We start from the raw sequence: 18,990 nt of genomic DNA, 5'->3' as shown, positions 1-18,990 counted from the left end.
TCTGTTGCCCAGGCTGGAGTGCAGTGGCACTATCTTAGCTCACTGCAAACTCCGCCTTCCGGTTTCAAGCGATTCTCCTGCCTCAGCCTCCTGAGTAGCTGGCATTACAGGTGCATGCCACCAAACCCGGCTAATTTTTGGATTTTCAGTAGAGATGGGATTTCGCCGTGTTGGCCAGGCTGGTCTCAAATTCCTGGCCTCAAGTGATCCACTCGCCTCAGCCTCCCAAAATGCTGGGATTATAGGTGTGAGCCACCGCACGTGGCCTTTTCTCTTTTTTTTTAAGACAGAATCTTGGCGGGTCACAGTGGCTCACCCTGTATTCCCAGCACTTTGGGAGGCCAAGGCGGGTGGATCATCTGAGGTCAGGAGTTCGAGACCAGCCTGGCCAACACAGTGAAACCCTGTCTGTACTAAAAACACAAAAACTAGCCAGGCATGGTGGCACACACCCATAGTCCTAGCTACTCGGGAGGCTGAGGCAGGAGGCAGGAGAACTGCTTGAACTCAGCAGGCGAAGGTTGCAGTGAGCCGAGATTGCGCCACTGCACTCCAGTCTGGGTGACAGTGAGACTCCATCTCCAAAAAAAAAAAAAAAAAAGAATAAGAATCTTGCTCTGTTGCTTAGGCCGAAGTCTGAAGTGCAGTGGCGATATTATAGCTCTCGGCAGCCTTGACCTCCCGGGCTCCAGCGATCCTCCTGCCTCAGCCTCTGATGCAGCTGGGACTACAGGCGTGCACCATCATGCCTGGCTAATGTGTGTGTGTAGAACTGTGTTCTCACTATGTTGCCCAGTTCGTCTTGAACTCCTGAGCTCAAGTGATCCTCTTGCCTCAGCCTCCAAAGCTTTTTTTTAGTCTTAATGATGTATCTCGGAGGGCAGGGACTCGGTATATCTCATTCACTGCTGAATGCCCAGCGCCCCTTACCATGCGTGGAACGCAACAAGCCCTCGACAAATGTTTATTGAATGAATGATTATGTTGAAGTCCTGCCTCTGGCCTTATTTTCTTCCTTTGGGCATGTTACTCCCTGTCTTGCCCATTTCACAAGATTTTGTGAAGCTGCGGAAACCACAGGATCCGTTCCCCCCACCTTAGCGTTGGGTTTGGCGGCTCTTATGCCGCATCAGCTTTTACATTCAGAAAAGGCAGAGCTCTGTTCTTCCACGGGAACTTAACAGCTAAGCTCCACGTGGGCGCCCCGCCCACCTCAGGGCCCGCCCACACCCAGCGACGCCCACACCTGTCAGCTGACGGCAGGGTCAGAACCAGTCTCTAAGGGGCGTAGCCAGAACCCAGAACGAGGAAAAGGGTGGAGTGGCGGAAGCCAGTGACCAATGAGAGCGCAGAGTTCTGGGCCGGAAAAGGCGGGGCCGTGCGCCGGAGAGGGCAGTGTCCACATTTCCATTGGGTTACCTGTCGTCGTCAGGGAAACGCGGTGTCCCGGAGTTGGGGGCGGGCATTACTGGAAGGCGGGGCTTCTGGGGCCGGCTCGGCTGGGACTGGACGCTTGCGGTCAGCTGACCCGCCGCCATCATGTTCGCCGTTTGCAAGTGTCCCGGAGTGGGATCGCGGACCGTGCTTAGCGGGTCGCCGCCTCTGCCGCAGTCCTCGGACGCCGCCGCCCTGGCCTGGGAGCCTGCCCCGCCGCAGGAGCCGGCAGTGCAGCGGTCCACGGGCGGCGGGCGCGGCCCCCGGACCCCCTCACGGCGACTGGTCGCGGGCCTCCCGGGGCAAAAGCCCGTGGGCCGCCGTGATGGCCCTCAAGATGGTGAAGGGCATCATCGACTGCATGTTCGACAGTAACCCGCAGGACTAGGTCCGCGGCATCTGCAACGACAAAGGAGGACGAGGTGAGCCCGGCGCGCCACAGGGGCAGCTCGGCCTGGTCACCGCTCCGGCCCCGGGCCCAGCCACCAAGCATCTGTCTTCGTTGAAGGATGCCTGTGCAGCCCTTGGGCATTGGAAGCCTTAGAAAGTCTACCCGAGTGACTGCCTGCATCCCTGCGTGGACAGCAAGGCCGGCCTGAAGGAGAGCAGCCCACTGATACCACAGCCGTCCCAATACCAGAGGCTGTGTCGGGCATGAGGTGCCAAGAGGGCAGGGAAGTTAAGGAATTTGCTTGCAGGCACCAAGTCAACCTCAGTCCATGTCCCTCTCCCTGGGAACCTGAGTTCTTGCCTTATTGTTACACTTTTCCGGAAGTGGTGTGGCTTCTCCTGCCTCTGGCTTAATGAGGTCATTTTTGTTCATCTCCATCCCCTTTCCCTTGGTTTTCGTCATCTCAGAAGCTCTCCCTAACTGCTTTGGTTACAACGTGTAACTAACTTATGTACTCTTCAGATTCCTTTTGAGTTGAGGGCATAGCTGATTAGCCTGGATTTTATTTTACTGAGCGTGGTTCAGCAGATTGGAAATGTGGTTTGCTTCCTGAGAGGACTTTGCACGGGCAGGATCTCCCAGCGCCTGTCCCTGCCCCCTTCAGCGCATGTCACTGAGCAGCCTGTTCTAGGATCCTGAGGAGGAGCCACGGGGTCTGTCCAGTGGAGGATCTCACACTCTAGTCTGGGGCGTGGTTTTCGGGGGGCGGGGCTATGTGCTTGTCTTCACTGCGAAGCCCCTGAGCCTGGGTTTCTTCCTTTGGAATTGGTGTGAGTTGATAGTGCCTTCCCACAGGCATGGGCCCATTCAAGTGGGTATTGATGGTGAAAACATTTTTAGAATAGTGCGGGGCCGTCCTTGAAAGTCCCAGGCTTCCTCGTGGGCCCTGCCATTGGCCAGACAGCGATTCCATGCAGGACACGTGGTGTCTGGGAGCCCTGGCTTTCTCATCGGAAGACCATCTTTATGGCCTGGAGGGTCATTACTCAGGTGTTCACTTCTGATTCCAGATGTTGTCTGCAGCTGCTGGCGTTTCCTGGAGAGCAGCAAATGACTGTTGAATGATAGTTCTAGTGGTCCCCCCAGCGCCCCCAGAAATTCGCTTTGAAAAGCAGCTACCCTGTAGACTGCATGCTGCAGGTTCTTCCCACCCACTGCACCTGAAGCGAAGACTTTTGACAGTGTGCTTTTTCTGCAGCAGTGTAGTTTCCAAAACAAGTTTCCATTTCATAATAGATTTTCACTTGAAACTTGAGTGTGGCATTATGGAAACAGGGCTTAGCAATGACTTTGAAAGCCGCGTGGAAAGTTAGTGTGATCGAGTGGAAATCGTATGAAGTTTGGGCGATCTGAGTCCAAGTGCTCCGACTCACTTAATGGGGCAGTCCACGGAGAGCCCCTGTTCTGTCTCCTGTGTAACATGGGGACATAGGGCTGAGTTGCCTCCCTCCTTGCTGAAGCATGCTGAGGATGCTGCAGCGAAACATGGTTTTCTGGAAGAGCTAGAGCGCTCAAAGAGGTGGTTTAACTCTCTGTTTTCCAGTCCTCAGGCTGTGACTTCTTAGTGGGTTGTAAATTCAATTTACTAGGTTATACTAGGTAAGAAAAAAGAAAACAAACTCGAAAATACCAGAGTGCAGGCACATGCAGTAGCTGTCCTGTCTTGAAACTTTGATTTCTGCATGTGATTCTTGTGTGCATGTGTGAGCATATTGGGTTGCCACGCACAACCCATTAAAATGAGTCCAAAAAGTATGGGAAGTAGTGGTCTGATTTGCACGTGTCTTGGTCTACTTGAGTGTGCCTGAATCCTTAAGAAACAGCAAGGATGATGTTGGCAGGTAGGTGGAAATCTACCTGGGGGTGTCCGCAGTTACTAAATCTCGATAGAACTGGGACAAAAGTCAAATGATTTTTAATATTTCATTCTCAGAAGTGCTTTTCATAGTTTTGGGAAAGTTTTCTCTTTTTTTTCTTTTTATTATTTTTTAAAATCTCCATCTTATAGATGGGGATGAGAACAATTTCTTAATCTTTATTATTATAAAATCTAGGCTGGGGCTGGGCGCAGTGGCTCACACCTGTAATCCCAGTACTTTGGGAGGCCAAGGTGGGTGGATTGCTTGAGCCCAGGAGTTCGAGACTGGCCTGGGCAACATAGCAAGACCGCCGTCTCTACAAAGAAACACAAAAAATTAGCCCAGTGCAGTAGCACGTGCTGCTAGTCCCAGCTGCTCAGGATGCTTTGGAGGGAGATCGCTTGAGCTCTGGGAGGTCGAGGCTGCAGTGAACCCTAATCATGCCTCTGCACTCCAGCCTGGCAAGAGAGCCATACCCTGTCTCAAAAAAAAAAAAAAAAAAAAAAAGCATAACATCTACCTATACATTTAAAGCTTTCTTTTTAATGAGCTCAGTGTTATTAAGTAAAAAGTGAACATGTCTTCGCATCTAAATATCCCCACTCCTTCAAAGCAACCATTTCTACCAGTTTGGTGTCTACTGTTTTTTGAGACAGAGTCTTGCTTTGTTGCCCAGACTGGAGTGCAGTGGTGTGATCTCAGCTCACTGCAACCTCTGCCTCCTGGGTTCAAGCAGTCCTCCCACCTTAGCCTCCCAAGTAGCTGAGATTACAAGCCTGTGCCACCATGCCTGGTTAATTTTCATATTTTTAGTAGAGATGGGGTTTCACCATGTTGGCCAGGCTGATCTTGAACTCCTGATGTCAAGTGATCTGCCCACCTTGGCCTTCCAAAGTGCTGGGATTACAGGTGTGAGCCACCGTGCCTGGCCTTTTTTTTTTTTTTTTAATTTTTTGAGCCCAGGTCTCACTCTGTTGATCAGGCTGGAGTACAGTGGCACGATCTTGGCTCAGTGCAGCCTCCAACTGCTAGGCTGAAATAATCCTCCCTTCTCAGCCTCCTGAGTAGCTGGGACTACAGGCATGTACCACCATGCCTGGCTAATTTTTGTTTTGAGACCGAGTCTCACTGTCACCTAGGCTGGAGTGCAGTGGCGCAGTCTCAACTCACTGCAACCTCTGCCTCCCGGGCTGAAGTGATTCTCCTGCCTGAGCCTTCCCAGTAGCTGGGACTACAGGCCTGCGCCACTATGCCCAGCTAATTTTTTGCATTTTTAGTAGAGTTGGGGCTTCACCATGTTGGCCAGGCTTTCTTGAACTCCTGACCTCAAGTGATCCACCTGCCTCAGTCTCCCAAAGTGCTGGGATTACAGGCGTGAACCACTATGCCTAATTTTTATATTTTTGTAGAGATGGGCTCTCACTATGTTGCACAGGCCGATCTTCAACTTCCGGGCTCAAACAGCTCACCCTCCTCGACCTCTCGAAGTGCTGGGATTACAGGTGTGAGCTACTGCACCCAGCCTGGTGTCTGTATTGTTGAGATTTTGCCCATGCATGGAGATGGCGGGTATTTCTGAGTGTGCACGATCTTGTTCGGCATTCCAGTCATCATTGACGGCTTTCTCTGCACTTGGAGGGAGACCTAGCTTGTTATTTCCAAATCCCCCCAAGCATGGACATCCCGTAGGTTTTTTCAGTCGTTCCCCCCTTGATGGGCATTTCAGACAGTGTCGCTGTTCACGTCGTGGAGCATTGTCTGTGCAGATCTGTATGGGACAGATCCTCAGGCAGCGTGGGGAGTCAGAGTTCTCTATGTCGCTGCCCGTCCCCCTCTTCCTGGCTTCTGTGCTTCCTGGGCTTGGTGTCACCTCCCCGCTGGTGCCTCTTGGTAACACCAGCAATGGGTCTCCCAGACCTCCAGTCACGGAGGGCAATTGACTTGGGCCTGGCTCCCGGGCTCTGAAGCTTGTCACCTTGTTCACCAGAGGCCACACTGCCACGGCCACTCCACCCAGTGACAGAATACCCAGGGAGACGCAGGTAGGTCTTGAGGGGCTGTGGTCTTCCTGAGCTTCCCTTAGGCCACAGGGCCAGCAGCACAGGACGTTCTCAGGAGCATTCTCTCACTGGAGCAGTCCCTGAAAACTAGAGGCACATGCAGACCCCGCTTGGGATCACTGCTGCTGGGGGCCTCGGATTGATCTTTCCCTTTGCACGTTTGCTGGCCCAGCTCCTGGTAGGCTGGGAGCAACCAGCTGGCACCCAGGGCTGTAGATGCATAGCTACTCCCACGGGCGTGGCCTTAGGGCAGACCTGTGTGGGGCTGCGTGGAGGCTGGGCCCTCCTCTCCTCTGCCCTGGCCACTCCTTGCTCCCTGGCCCCTCCTTCCCGATCACAAACCTCCAGGATCCTCTTTGGCGCCTTTCTCCTTGCTCAGCTTGCCTTCCCAGGCTGATAAGTGCGCCTTCCTGAGGACATATTCCCCTTGCCCCACCCAGGAAGATGCTGCCCACCCTTCAGGGCCCGGGGTTGGGACCCTTGAGGGGTGCCTATGCCTTTGAGGCAGGGCCTCCTTCCTCTAAGGCCCCAGGCATTTGGGCTGCTCTCTGCCCTGCCTCCGTCTCCTGCGAAGCCATGGCCTCCTGCCTCATGGTCTTGGTCTTCCCTGGGCCCTGGGTGACTTGGATGCTTGTGAGGGTGACAGCACTGGTCAGCTGGGTACCGGCCCCAGAGATGCCCACGCACTAATTCCTGGGATCTGTGGGCCTGCTTTCATGTGGCAAGAGACATTTTGCAGATGAATTAAATTAAGGATTTTAAGATGAGCCTCCTGGCTCCAGGAGGGCACGTCACCATTCTCCAAGAAAGGGAACCTGGACCCCTTGGGGAAGTGGCTGATTCCAGCATGAAGGCAGGCAATGAACCAGATGAGCATGGAGTGTCTTGGGTTGCCAGAAAGTAAGGAATTGCTCAGAAGAGGAAGGGGCTTGCTCACAGAACACAAGTGCCAACCCAAAGGAGCTCCTAATGCCAAAGGTGGGAAAGGTGGAGCCAGAAAATAATGAAAATATCAGATTATTTAGAATAAAATAGACACCTGTAAGTCTATACTGAAATCCATTCATCAATCAACGGCGAAGGAACAGCTCTTACAGCAGAATTCCAATCGATAAAGAATGTAGGAGGGAGGAAAATTGAAATCAAGCACCTAAGCATGTACAGAGATGCCATCAGCCACAGTAACATGTAAAAGGCCCACGTTTTGAATAAGTAGGATAAAGAACATGTCATCTAATCTGGGAGCCCCTGGTTAGCACATTTGTATCCAAAACTCCAATGGCATAGAATGAATGAATTCTTTCTCCCTTTTCTTTTTTGTTAACTTAATAGAGACGAGGTCTCACTGTGTTGCCCAGGCTGGTTTCAAACTCCTGGGCTCAATCAGTCCTCCCGGCCGAGTGCAGTGGCTCAAGCCTGTAATCCCAGCACTTTGGGAGGCCGAAACGGGCGGATCACAAGGTCAGGAGATTGAGACCATCCTGGCTAACACGGTGAAACCCCGTCTCTACTAAAAAATACAAAAAAACTAGCCGGGGGAGGTGGCGGGCACCTGTAGTCCGAGCTACTCGGGAGGCTGAGGCAGGAGAATGGCGTAAACCCGGGAGGCAGAGCTTGCTTGCAGTGAGCCGAGATCCGACCACTGCACTCCAGCCTGGGCGACAGAGCGAGACTCCGTCTCAAAAAAAAAAAAAAATCAGTCCTCCTGCTTCAGCTTCCCGATGTACTAAGATTACAGGTGTGAACCACCGTGCCCGGCCTCTCCTTTTTTTTTTTTTTTCTTTTTGAGACAGAGTCTCGCTCTGTCGCCCAGGCTGGAGTGCAATGGTGCGATCTCAGCTCACTGCAACCTCTGCCTCCCGGGTTCGAGCGATTCTTCTGCGTCATCCCCCCCTTTTTTTTTTTTTTAATCCAACTATTGACAAATGTAACTGCTAGTTTGGTAAAAGGAAAAATCAATATATAGAACCTTTGAAATGCAATGAGTGAAAGGACTCTTGTGAGAGAATCAGATGACTCTAGAATACACCCCTCCTAATTGAATCATTTTACCATTTAAAAACTATCATTAAAGCCGTCTTTTGTAATATATCAAAGATAAAAAGCAGTTATGTATCTTGCACAGATAGATACTATAGAGAACAAGAGTTTGTATGGAAAGGACGTCAGCATCTTATCCCAGATTTCCCTAGCTCCGTCATCCACCCCTGGCCATTGCACGGAAGCACGAGCTCATCACATACTATTATGTAGCTTTTGGTGCTCTTCTCACCACCCACAGCTCTAGAGGACGTGAGAGGGACAAAAACAAAACCATCACTGCTATGGCTGCTGGTCTCACATTCACTTTTTCTTCTAGTGAAAAAAGAAGCAAGATCTCAAACGTGGAAGTTCTTTTCTTCAGAATACTTTTATTAGTTTGCATACAGTTTGTCAACACTCAACTTTTTTCTCTCCTACTTTGACATACAAATCCATTCAGCTAGAGCTTTCTTCTCCCTGTATGTCATAGATCGTGACATGGTATGGATCTGTGGGCGTCTCTGACCTTCGAAGCTTGAGGTTACTGACATTGCCTGTTGCCATGGCACCTTTAAGACTCCGCACTTCGGACACAAATCTCACAAGCTCCACCTCGAGTTTGTGTAAGATATTGAATGTGCAGTCTTTGTTGAGGGAAGCATTTTGTTTTTTCTTTAATAGAGAGTGAAATTGGCCGCCTCGAAGGCCAGGACTCTGCTTCTGTCAAGAAAGATACTCAAGGTCAGTAATATTGTGAACTTGGCTGGTTTTGACACAGTTCATGTTACAACAGCAGACCTGAGTAGTTGCAAGGAAGTCCATACTGCCCACAAATATTCACACCCTCCCCAGCCCTTTACAGGAAGGGTTTGCCGATCCCTGCTCTAATCAGTTTGGACACAGTATTATGAAGTGCTGGGTCTTTCTGCGGGAGAACACACTTTCTCTCCCCTTCCCTTTCTACCTGAAAGAGTTGTTTGTGGTCACTCTGAGGACCAGCTCAAACTACCTTACACCTTTATCTCTCCAGCACAAGTCTCATATTTTGTTGGGATAATGATACCATTTCCATTTAGCTCAGGATTTTGTAGTAAGTCAAACACTAACAAAAATTTAAAAAGCAAGGGACAGTGAATCTGGCCCTGCAAATAATTTTGACCTTCTGAAACACACCATAAGTTCTTGAATCTTTCCTACATTTGAAAAAATCCGTCTAACCAGAAAATCTGTGAGCCAGTAAGCAGAGGTCATCTTCCACTGTTTGTCCCAGTATCTGTGGATCTGGGGACTATTGTCTTCATGAAGGATACATCAGGAAGTGAATTTGCCAGCTTTGCCCAGGACCATGAGTTAGGTTCATTATATGTAACAGTCCCGCCTAGACTCACTAGAACATCCGTTTCCCTGAGACTCCTGAGATTGAATCAATATGGTGTAAAAAAAAAAATGGAGCCATCCTTACCTTATTCTTCTCATTGTCTCTTTGATACTTCAGTATCACAAACAGCACAACAACAAACAAAAGCCAGAGCCATTTGCTCCCAAGCCAGCCTTGGGCGTGCTCTGGTTGATTCTGCCGAATCCGAAAGTGCCCTCCGTACGGCACCTTCCCCTGGGGTTCGCTAGTTTTCTCTCTCCGAGAAGAGAACATAGAGGCATAGCTGCAGGTGAGGCACAGAAGCAGGACCAGGAACCATTTCAGCGTCCACATGGTGAGCAGAGATGGGGAAGGGAGATGCTCATGATGGGTTTGCTTGCCCTCGCAACTGGGAGACTGGGCACCTGGTGCCAGGCCCTTGGTGATGTCACAGAGGCCCTGAGCTGAGGCCACCCTGGCCATTGTGATGATTTCAGGACAGAGGTTAATGGGGCTCACAGGGGTCGCCCAGGAGGAGGACTCAAAGGGAGATGGGGGCATTTCCAGCAGGCAGTAAGAGAGGATGGGCATGATGGGGTGCCAATTCCCTGCCAGGGGGCTCTTTCCAACCCTGGAGCTTTGCTGGGAGAGCCCATCATGTTTTTGTTTTTCATTTGTTTGATGCAGACATTGTGATGAGCAGAGGGAGATGCCATGTGCCCTGTGGAGCTGAATTAAATGGGAGAGAAAGGTATTAAACCACAGGCCACCTACAAACTCAGAGCCACCTACGTGGTTTTCTGATTTTGGTTTGAGACGGAGTTTTGCTCTTGTTGCCCAGACGGGAGTGCAATGGCGTGATCTCAGCTCACCACAACCTCCGCCTCCCGGGTTCAAGCCATTCTCCTGCCTCAGTCTCACAAGTAGCTGGGATTACAGGCATGTGCCACCACGCTTGGCTAATTTTGTTAGTAGAGATGGGGTTTCTCCATGTTGGTCAGGCTGGTCTCGAACTTTCGACCTCAGGTGATCCACCTGCCTCGGCCTCCTAAAGTGCTGGGATTACAGGTGTGAGCCACCGCGCCTGGCCCACCTATGTGTTTTGTTTGGCCTACATTGTTTTTAAAAATTGTCAGTACTTAAATATTGGGGGGCATTTCACTTTAAAACTCCAAATTTTGGCTTCCTTTGAAAATATGGGAGGTCCAGAAACACTGGGTCCACACCCTCATAGAACCGGTGTCTCTGCTGCAGCCAAGTGAAGCCATCCTGTCTGTGGCCATACTCCCTCCACAGTCGCCACCACTCACTATTACCTCACACCATCATTGATCGTAGCAGTGTGTGCCCACCCTGGGTTAAGAGTCTACTTTGGGCCGGGTGTGGTGGCTCACACCTGTAATCCCAGCACTCTGGGAGGCCAAGGCAGGTGGATCACCTGAGGTCAGGAGTTCGGGAATAGCCTGGCCAACATGGTGAAACCCCATGTCTACTAAAAATACAAAAATTAGCCCAGCATGGTGGCGTATGCCTGTAGGCCCAGCTACTTGGGAAGCTGAGGCAGGAGAATCGCTTGAACCTGGGAGGCAGAGATTGCAGTGAACTGAGATCGCACCACTGCACTCTAGCCCGGGGAACAGAGTGAGACTCCATCTCAGGAGGAAAAAAACAAGAGTATACTTTGATTAAAATTGTGATAAGAACAGGAAGGTTTAGAGACTAGCACGAGGGGACTGCTCTAAACTAGGTTATTCAGGAAGAATTTCCAGAAAAAGATGGTTGAGTAGAGGAGGGGAGATGATTAGGAGTTGGTGGGTAAAATGGGAAGGGGCTGAATCCCCCAAGTGAATAGGAACAGCTGGCTTGACAACTGAGGCCAAGGCTGGGAATAAACCTAGGACTCCACAGTATAGCTGAACCCATGAGTTCTTTACAATGACATGAAACAAGAAATCCTGGGTGCTGGAACGCACGGCTTGTACTTGTTCCCCTGGGTCATCTGTAGAGCTGTCTTCCTGAGGAAGGCTCTGATTCGCAGATTTACTCCTGAGGAGCAGAACTTTATGCTGCATAGGAAATAATCAAAGGTCTGCTGGGCGCCTTCGCTGTGGCTTTAAGTACTGAGCTCTGTGGAGCGACAAAGTAGTTCTGCAAGGCTATGGCCGGGGCGGTGGCTCACGCCCGGAATCCCAGCACTTTGGGAGGCCAAGGCATGCAGATCACCTGAGGTCAAGGAGTTTGAGGCCAGCCTGACCAACATGGTGGAACCCTGTCTCCACTACAAATAAAAACAAATTAGCCAGGTGTTTTGGTGCACACCTGTAATCTCAGCTACTCGGGAGGCTGAGGCAGGAGAATCGCTTGAATCCAGGAGGCAGTGGTTGCAGTGAGCTGAGATGATGCCACTGCACTCCAGCCTGGGCAACAGAGTGCGACTCTCTCTCAAGAAAAACCAAAAAATAGTTCTGCAAGACTATTCTAGAAAGCCAAAAGGGGAAAATGGTGTTGGGCTGTGCTGCACAGTTTCTTCCTCCCTGAGCGTGGTACAGTGTCGGCTGGGGCTTGGGGCTTCCTGCCAGAGACTGTCTGGGCAGGACGGAGAGATGCAAATCTCTGGGTTGATCAGAAGATGGGCACTTCTCTGCTTACGAGTGCCCACTCAGCTTGGCAGCTACTGCCTGGAATTACGCCCACTGTAGAGGCAGCTGCCCTGATGACCAGGGCCTTGGGCCACCCTGTGACCTCGGTTTGGAGGTCTGTCCTTGGCATCACGCTGCTCCCTGTCCCCAGTCTTCCCTATTCCAGCAGCTTTGAGGGATGGCTAATTATTTTCAGGGGCCCCCTGTGTCATTTTTTTAGAGATAGGGTCTTGCTGTGTCACCCAGACTGGAGTGCAGTGGAATGATCTTGGCTCACTGCAGCCTCAATAATTTTTAGTTTTTGTTTTTTGGTAGAGACAGGGTCTGGATAATTTTTATTTAGTTTTTGGTAGAGACAGGGTCTCCCTGTGTTGCCCAGGCTAGTCTCAAACTCCTGGGCTCAAGCAGTCCTCCTGCCTCGGCCTCCCAGAGTGCTGGGACTGCAGGCAGGAGCCACAGCGCTCAGCTAGCCTGTGTCTCAAGTCGGCTGGGAAGTTTGGTGGCTGTGGAGCAATGGAGCAGTAAGGGGCAAACAGACGTGGTTTACAGGAATGGCCCCAAACAACAGAAATGCTCGGTTTTGCCACGTGATTTTGTTATTTGGAAATGTTCACATCTTTAATGGGGAATCACTTTTTCCTATATGTATTCAAAAGTCTAGAGCACTCTCCCATAGAGCAGAACCAGTGGGAAAGCAGATCAGATATTTGAGCCAAACTTCTGTCTGGACTGTGGGGTGGGGTGGCATTCCTTTCATTCATTTTGGCATGGCTTTCATTTCATTTGTTGGAAATGAAGTGCTGTGGTGTGGCGGGAAGTCAGGGGTCCCGAACGGAGGGACCGGCTGAAGCCGTGGCAGAACATAAATTGTGAAGATTTCATTGACATTTATCACTTCTCCAGTCAATACTCTTATAATTTCCTATGCCTGTCTTTAATCTCTTAATCCCATCATCTTTGTAAGCTGAGGATGTATGTCGCCTCAGGACCCTGTGATGATTGCATTATCTGTACAAATCATAAAAGGTGTGTTTGAACAATATGAAATCTGGGCATCCTAAAATAACAGGATAAGAGTGATTTTCAGGGAACAAGGGAGATAACCATAAGGACTGACTGCCTGCAAGGCCGAGCAGAACAGAGTCATATTTCTCTTCTTGCAAAAGCGAATAGGAGAAATATCGCTGAATTCTTTTTTTTTTTTTTTGAGGCGGAGTCTGGCTCTGTCGCCCCGGCTGGAGTGCAGTGGCCGGATCTCAGCTCACTGCAAGCTCCGCCTCCCGGGTTTACGCCATTCTCCTGCCTCAGCCTCCGGAGTAGCTGGGACTACAGGTGCCTGCCACCTCGCCCGGCTAGTTTTTTGTATTTTTTAGTAGAGACGGGGTTTCACCGTGTTAGCCAGGATGGTCTCGATCTGACCTCGTGATCCGCCAGTCTCAGCCTCCCAAAGTGCTGGGATTACAGGCTTGAGCCACCGTGCCCGGCCTGAATTCTTTTTCTTAGCAAGGAACAGCCCTGGGAAAAGAATGCATTCCTGGGGGGAGGTCTCTAAAATGGCCGCTCTGGGAGTGTCTGTCTCATGCCGTTGTAGATAAGGGATGAACTATGCCCTGGTCTCCTGCAGTGCCCCCACCGCCGGCTTGCTAGGATTGGGAAATTCCAGCCTGGTGAAATTCTAGTCAGACCGAAATTCTAGTCAGACCAGTTGTCTGCTCTCGAACCCTGTTTCCTGTTAAGATGTTTATCAATGACAATGCGTACACAGTGGGACAGGAAACCTCATCAGCAATTCTAATTTCACCCTGGACTTGTGATCTCGCTCTGCCCCCATGTGCCTTGTGATATTTTATTGCCTTTGAAGCATATGATCTCTGTGACCCACACCCTATTCGTACACTCCCTCCCCTTTGAAAATCGCTAATAAAAACTTGCAGGTTTTGCAGCTCGGGGGCATCACGAAACCTGCTGAGGTGATGTCACCCCTGGAGACCCAGCTGTAAAATTTCTCTCTTTTGTACTCTTTATTTCTCAGACCGGCCGACACGTAGGGAAAATAGAAAAGAACCTATGTTGAAATATTGGGGGCTGGTTCCCCCGGTACTGTGGGAAATTGAATAGATGCTATTTTGGAGAATTTCAACATCTTTTCAATTTTCTCCTCCCAGCTCCCTCCTTGGTGGAAAGCAGCTCGGGTCCTGGGGGTGGACAGGGGAGGACAGAGCTAGGAGATGCTCCACTTTCCTCTTGGGCACAGCACCTGAACCCGTGGTCTCGGCGCCCTGGGTGGGAGCCTGCCGGAGCTGCCACTGATTCCTTCATTTGGTAAGGACTGAATGGGGAGAAGGTGCGGTGTGGCCAGGCAGAACTGCGATTCACCTTGCGGCTTTGGGCCTCAGACACCTCACCTATAAAGTGGGGGATGGCCATCTTCCCATCACACTGGGTGGCTGGGGAGTCCCAGGGGGAGAAGCCTGTCAAGGGCTTGGCTGTTCAGTGAGCCCTAAAAGCAATGCGAATGATCAGCCCTCCCCAGCCGCTGGTGTACTGAGGCCTCATGCCCAGCAGGAGCACAGATCATGGATACCTTCTTCCCTCATGCTGGCCAGGAGCCTTGAAGAGTGGTGCCTTAGCAAAATATTAAAGGCTGGCTAGAAATCTCCAAGGAAGCCCTGATCCCTCCTACGTGGATAGTCCTGAGGGCAGCTGGAGGGAAGCCCACAGCCTGTTTATTTCAGAGAGGCCCAAAGCAGAGGACTTTGAGATGCTGAAGTTTCCGTGTTGAGGATGCTGTGACTCAGTTACCAGAAAAAACTGGACACAGTCAATAAACTCAATGCAAAATAAAACTGATTCAGGCTAACATTAAGAAAACTGAACCTGGTAAAAATAATGGTCATTAAAAGAAAAAAATGCCTCACGATGGCAGAAGCTATAATTAGTAAAATGTGACTAAAAGGATTAAGTTTTCTCAGTAAAATTAAAATAGGGAAGAAGAGATAGTGATAGAAAATAGTGTTATCCAATTGAAGAAGGAACTGATTGTTGTGAAAATAACACAGCAGGCGGGGTAGCTCACGCCTGTAATCCTAGCACTTTGGAAGGCCGAGGTGGGCAGAGTGCTTGAGCCCAGGAGTTTAAGACCAGCCTGGGCAACATGGCGAAACCCCATCTCTACAAAAAATAGAAAAATTAGCCGGGTGCGGTAGTGTGCACTTATAATCCCAGCTACTCGGGAAGCTGAGGTGGGTGGATCACCTGAGTCCAGGAGGTCAAGGCTATGGTGAGCCATGATCATGCCACTGCACTGCAGCCTGGATGACACAGTGAGACCCTGTTTCAAAATTTAAAAAAAAAGAAAAAAAAAGAAAAAGGGAAATAAAAACAATAAGAAAATGGTTGAATTTGGCTGTATAGAAAATTGGGGAAATTAAATGGCTAATTCAGGTTTGTTCTGGAAAAGTCCATGACAAAAATTCATCACTTAAATGTAATTTTTATTAAAATGCTCTATACTCACAATGTGAAAATATCCTTGGGGCCAAACTTTCCCATCACTGTGAAGCCGGGAAGCACACAGGGTTTGAGAAAAAGCAGGGCCGCACATGGTTCTCCCTTGCTGACCTCTCCCTGGAGTTCTCCCGACGTGTCTGTCTCCCACAGAAGCTGCCTGCTCACCTCCCACCATTCACCTCCCACAGGTCCTTCTCCTGCTTCTGAAGGAAACCCAGGGCCCCGGGGTCTGGTTTAGAGAACCAGTCACTATCTCAGTCATACCACCGTGTGCAGAAAGCCACGCAGAGGCCTGGGACTCTTGGTTCTTCATTAGGAGTCTCATGAGAAGTTCCACTAACTACTGACGTCAACACACATTATAGGCAGATAAAATGCACCTCTTTTTGGGTACAATTCTCCCTTTACCATCTGCTGGAGGAGAGAAGGGTGGGTTCCTCTGACTTCATGGAATGACGTCTATAATCACCAATGCAGTGGCTGCAACGTTCTTACCCAAGCATGAGCAGAAGGTAGAAAAGATAAAAACACAGAGGAGAGAAAGAGGCAGACCAGCTTTATTTTTGAACCCAATCACTGGGTGCCCAACTAAGACTCTGCTATCTTCAAAATGATGAGATGGGGCAGACTCCCCTAATAGTGTTTAGCTAGACCAACAAGGATCCTGGCTCCTCCCAGGGCTGTAGCAGAGGGACGAGGCTCTTCAAAGCTTCTAGTGGGCACAGTGTATTTGAAATCCATCCTTTCTAAAGCCCAGTTTCACTTGGCCTACTTAATTTATTGCTGGTAGCAAAATCATTAGAATTGTAGTTAATACGTGCCAACTCTGCACCAGCGAGGACTCTGGAGTCTCTTGTTACTGCACGCATAAAAAGTGCAGCCCACAGGGCTTCCTGGCCGTGGAAAGGACCAAATGCACCTGCAGGTGGAAGCAAGCGTGACCTCGGGCCACAGTGCAGCCCCTCCCATGTCCCCCCTGGAACCCACACGCCTCACAGCAAGAGTGACCACACCATCTCGAAGGCTGGCCAGGACAGCTTTATGACACAGAGCTAGAGAGAACACACAGCAGTGCACTCAGAGGTGCACAGCGACCTGCCTACGTGGAAACTGAACAACCTTCGGGGGCAGGAGCGGTGGCATTGTGGGCTTCAGAAGCAGTAGGACGTGTGGGTGACCCAGTGGGCGGACTCCTCCTTGGAGCGCTTGGCGGAGCTGTGAGTGGTAAAGAGGGACTTGTAGGCCTCGGATTCTTCACTGTCAGCGATGGACCTCTTTGTGGCTCCACACAGAGGCTTCCCAGCTTTTCCAGAAGAGCTCTCATTTGTTGCTAGAAAAATGAAGAGTCAGAGTCAAAACTGTCAGGGTTGGGATACGGATGACTCTAAACTTCGCATCCTCAGAAGGGAAGCGTGTCAGTCACTCTGTCCCAGACGTTCTCTTGCTGGCTGTGTGAGTGCTGATGGACGTCATCTTAATTGCCAACTCCAGCAAAGCAGACACAGCATGACATATCTATCATTTACTGTCCCACCAACTACTTGCTCTGTCGCAGACACTGGTCCCAGCCCCACGAATGACTTAGGTTGTCCCAATGAGGCAGGGCCTGCGTTCCAGGGGAGGAAACGGGCACAGGAACCTGAGTGGCCATCCCATGTAGAGCTGGGATAGGAGCCTGTCAGCCTCCCTGGATGCTACTTAGAGCACAAGATCACACATTCTTAACAATCAATCTGTATTTTTCTTTTTGTGAAATAAATGCTATTTTCTTTGAGTTAAAGAGAGTGAGTTTTAGGAGAAACTTTGATCCTTGGTCAGGAGGCAGCAGAGAGGGGGCTCTGAGAGCCACACGTGGAGCCCACGAAAGCCCCAGGGGTAAAGAAAAGTGGGAGCATTCCCCGCAGGCCTGAGCCACAGTCCCTCTGGCAGTCCCTGTAACATCTGAGCCAGTTCTCAGCACAGCCTTTTGTGCTTGGCACCAGGCACTTGCTTACTCGAAGGAATCTAAACAACTAGCATTTGTGCCCAGACCCCATCAATCCTGCCAGGGCTCCTGATGAGGGTGTGTTCAATATTTCTTAGTTACCCCCCTAAAGAGAGTTCAGTGCGCTCTCTGGAGACATGACACAGGACAGGCTTGGATTTCCCATCCGCCCACTCCCATGAAACCTGGACTCAGCCACCTGGGTTTCCAGCCTTCTCGAAACAGCTCCCTGTAGCTACAACAGGACCCACCTGTGCTTCTGGGAGCCAAGTTGTTTTTCTTCTCCCTAGAATCAAGGCTGGTTTCTTCAGGCTTCCCTGTCTTAACTTTTGATGGCCCTGGGGCTTCTGTAAAAGAAACAAAGTAGGCAAAGCAAAAACAATGCAAAACAAAGCATGAACATATTAGCAGACTGCCTTAGAGTCGTATTTTGCTAAAACAAGGATCGCTTGCAGGATCTTACCTTCACTGACATCTGGTTTTGAAACAGACTCTGCTGCCTTGGGTTTCTTTGTTTTCTATAAAAAGAAAGAATGTCGGAGGACGTGCTCAGATTCACTCCACTTCATCGTCAGTATGGCTGCCCATTGTCCCGGGGGCCCTGTCTGACAGGCTGATGCCAGTCACATGAGACAGACAGTCACCTGAAGAAGGCTTTTGAGGTTCTGTAACTCCTGAGCGTTCATCGTCTGCATGTGACTCCAGTCGTGTACTTCTGCCTCACACAAAAATGTATCTGCACAGAGCTGCTCACTTTTATATTTACATCTCCCAAATCACATTTGCAAAAATTTCAAATGAGGCTGACAGATTTCAGTAATAAGGGCCAAGGTTGATGGTGACAATTGTATACAGAAGCACACTTAAATGAATAACACAGAGTATATATGGGTATGTGAAGTCCAGCCAGCATAAACACGAACTAAATCTTGCACATTCCACTAACTTTTTTTCAAAGTTGTCAAACTGCTTTGGTATTTGTTATTCAAGTATAAGGCCTTGAAGTTTACATTAAAGACAGTTGAGCTAATTCTTCTAAACTCAAAACTACTCCTGTTAGATTTCCAGACACTAGAATGCTGTTACTCAAAATAGTTATTTTGATCAGCAATAATAAAATAAACCATTCTACAGTCACACAGCTGTGTTGGAACTGATTTAATTGTAGAAATGACACGTAGGACTATGGTCATTCAATTTACTTTAAAATGCAATTTCCTAAGCATCCAAAAGGTGGCACTAAAGATAAGCAGCCTGATTACTTCAGCCATCCCCCAGCACCGAGCATTAAAGACAGACCTCTCAGGCCTTGAATTTGTAACACATACATGCAATGTGATTTATAACAAAACATAAAGACCTTCTGCGCATCTCACACCTGCAATGCGAGCACTCACATCTGTGAAAACTGATATTCGGGCCTTCAAACAAGTAAGAGACCACTGTTTATTTCTAAGCCCTCCATTCATGGCTGAGGTTATTTGAAAAGCACAGGCAAGAAGGAGTTAGACAGGAAATGTTGTATCTTGCTTCCAGCTGCAAGTGTATTTGGGAAATATTGTGGTATCCTGGCAGCAGTAGCTGTGAGGTATTCCCGGAAGCTCTGGAGAATATTTTGCCGAGAAGGGCATGTTAGTCCCACTGTTCTTTCAATTAACTTGGCAGGAAACCTGT

The 18,990-nt window shown here is 49.7% G+C and overlaps 3 protein-coding genes and 1 long non-coding RNA gene across 4 annotated transcripts in view; 1 reads left to right on the top strand and 3 right to left on the bottom strand.

Annotated features, from left to right (window-relative positions):
• LOC105538332 (protein FAM209B-like) overlaps positions 1-1,541 on the bottom strand; it is a 17,785-nt gene extending 16,244 nt beyond the window's left edge. Inside the window, exon 1 of the mRNA XM_011978178.1 lies at positions 1,420-1,541. Coding sequence (XP_011833568.1) covers positions 1,420-1,541 — 122 coding nt within the window. The remainder of the gene's footprint in view (positions 1-1,419) is intronic.
• Positions 1,514-1,912, top strand: LOC105538311. The gene has a single exon (XR_001005879.1). It is a non-coding gene; the product is annotated as an uncharacterized LOC105538311 (long non-coding RNA).
• Positions 1,913-8,195: 6,283 nt separating this feature from the next.
• On the bottom strand, positions 8,196-9,974 carry FAM209B (family with sequence similarity 209, member B). The gene is made up of 2 exons (XM_011978144.1): positions 9,289-9,974; positions 8,196-8,546 (listed from the first exon to the last, which is right to left on the bottom strand). The coding sequence occupies exons 1-2, from the start codon at positions 9,772-9,774 to the stop codon at positions 8,283-8,285; spliced, it is 750 nt and encodes a 249-aa protein (XP_011833534.1). The 5' UTR covers positions 9,775-9,974; the 3' UTR covers positions 8,196-8,282.
• A 5,899-nt stretch (positions 9,975-15,873) lies between these two features.
• The window catches only part of RTFDC1 (replication termination factor 2 domain containing 1), a 56,105-nt gene continuing 52,988 nt past the window's right edge, over positions 15,874-18,990 (bottom strand). The window contains 3 exon segments of the mRNA XM_011978146.1: positions 15,874-16,662; positions 17,568-17,663; positions 17,780-17,834. Of these exon segments, the coding sequence (XP_011833536.1) occupies positions 16,484-16,662; positions 17,568-17,663; positions 17,780-17,834 (330 nt within the window). The 3' untranslated portion in view covers positions 15,874-16,483.

The sequence above is a fragment of the Mandrillus leucophaeus genome, unplaced genomic scaffold (genome assembly GCF_000951045.1).
Source record: "Mandrillus leucophaeus isolate KB7577 unplaced genomic scaffold, Mleu.le_1.0 Scaffold19, whole genome shotgun sequence".
In the NCBI taxonomy this organism is placed as follows: Eukaryota; Metazoa; Chordata; class Mammalia; order Primates; family Cercopithecidae; genus Mandrillus; species Mandrillus leucophaeus.
Note: the sequence above shows the minus strand (reverse complement) of the source record. Positions and strands in the feature narration are given on the sequence as shown.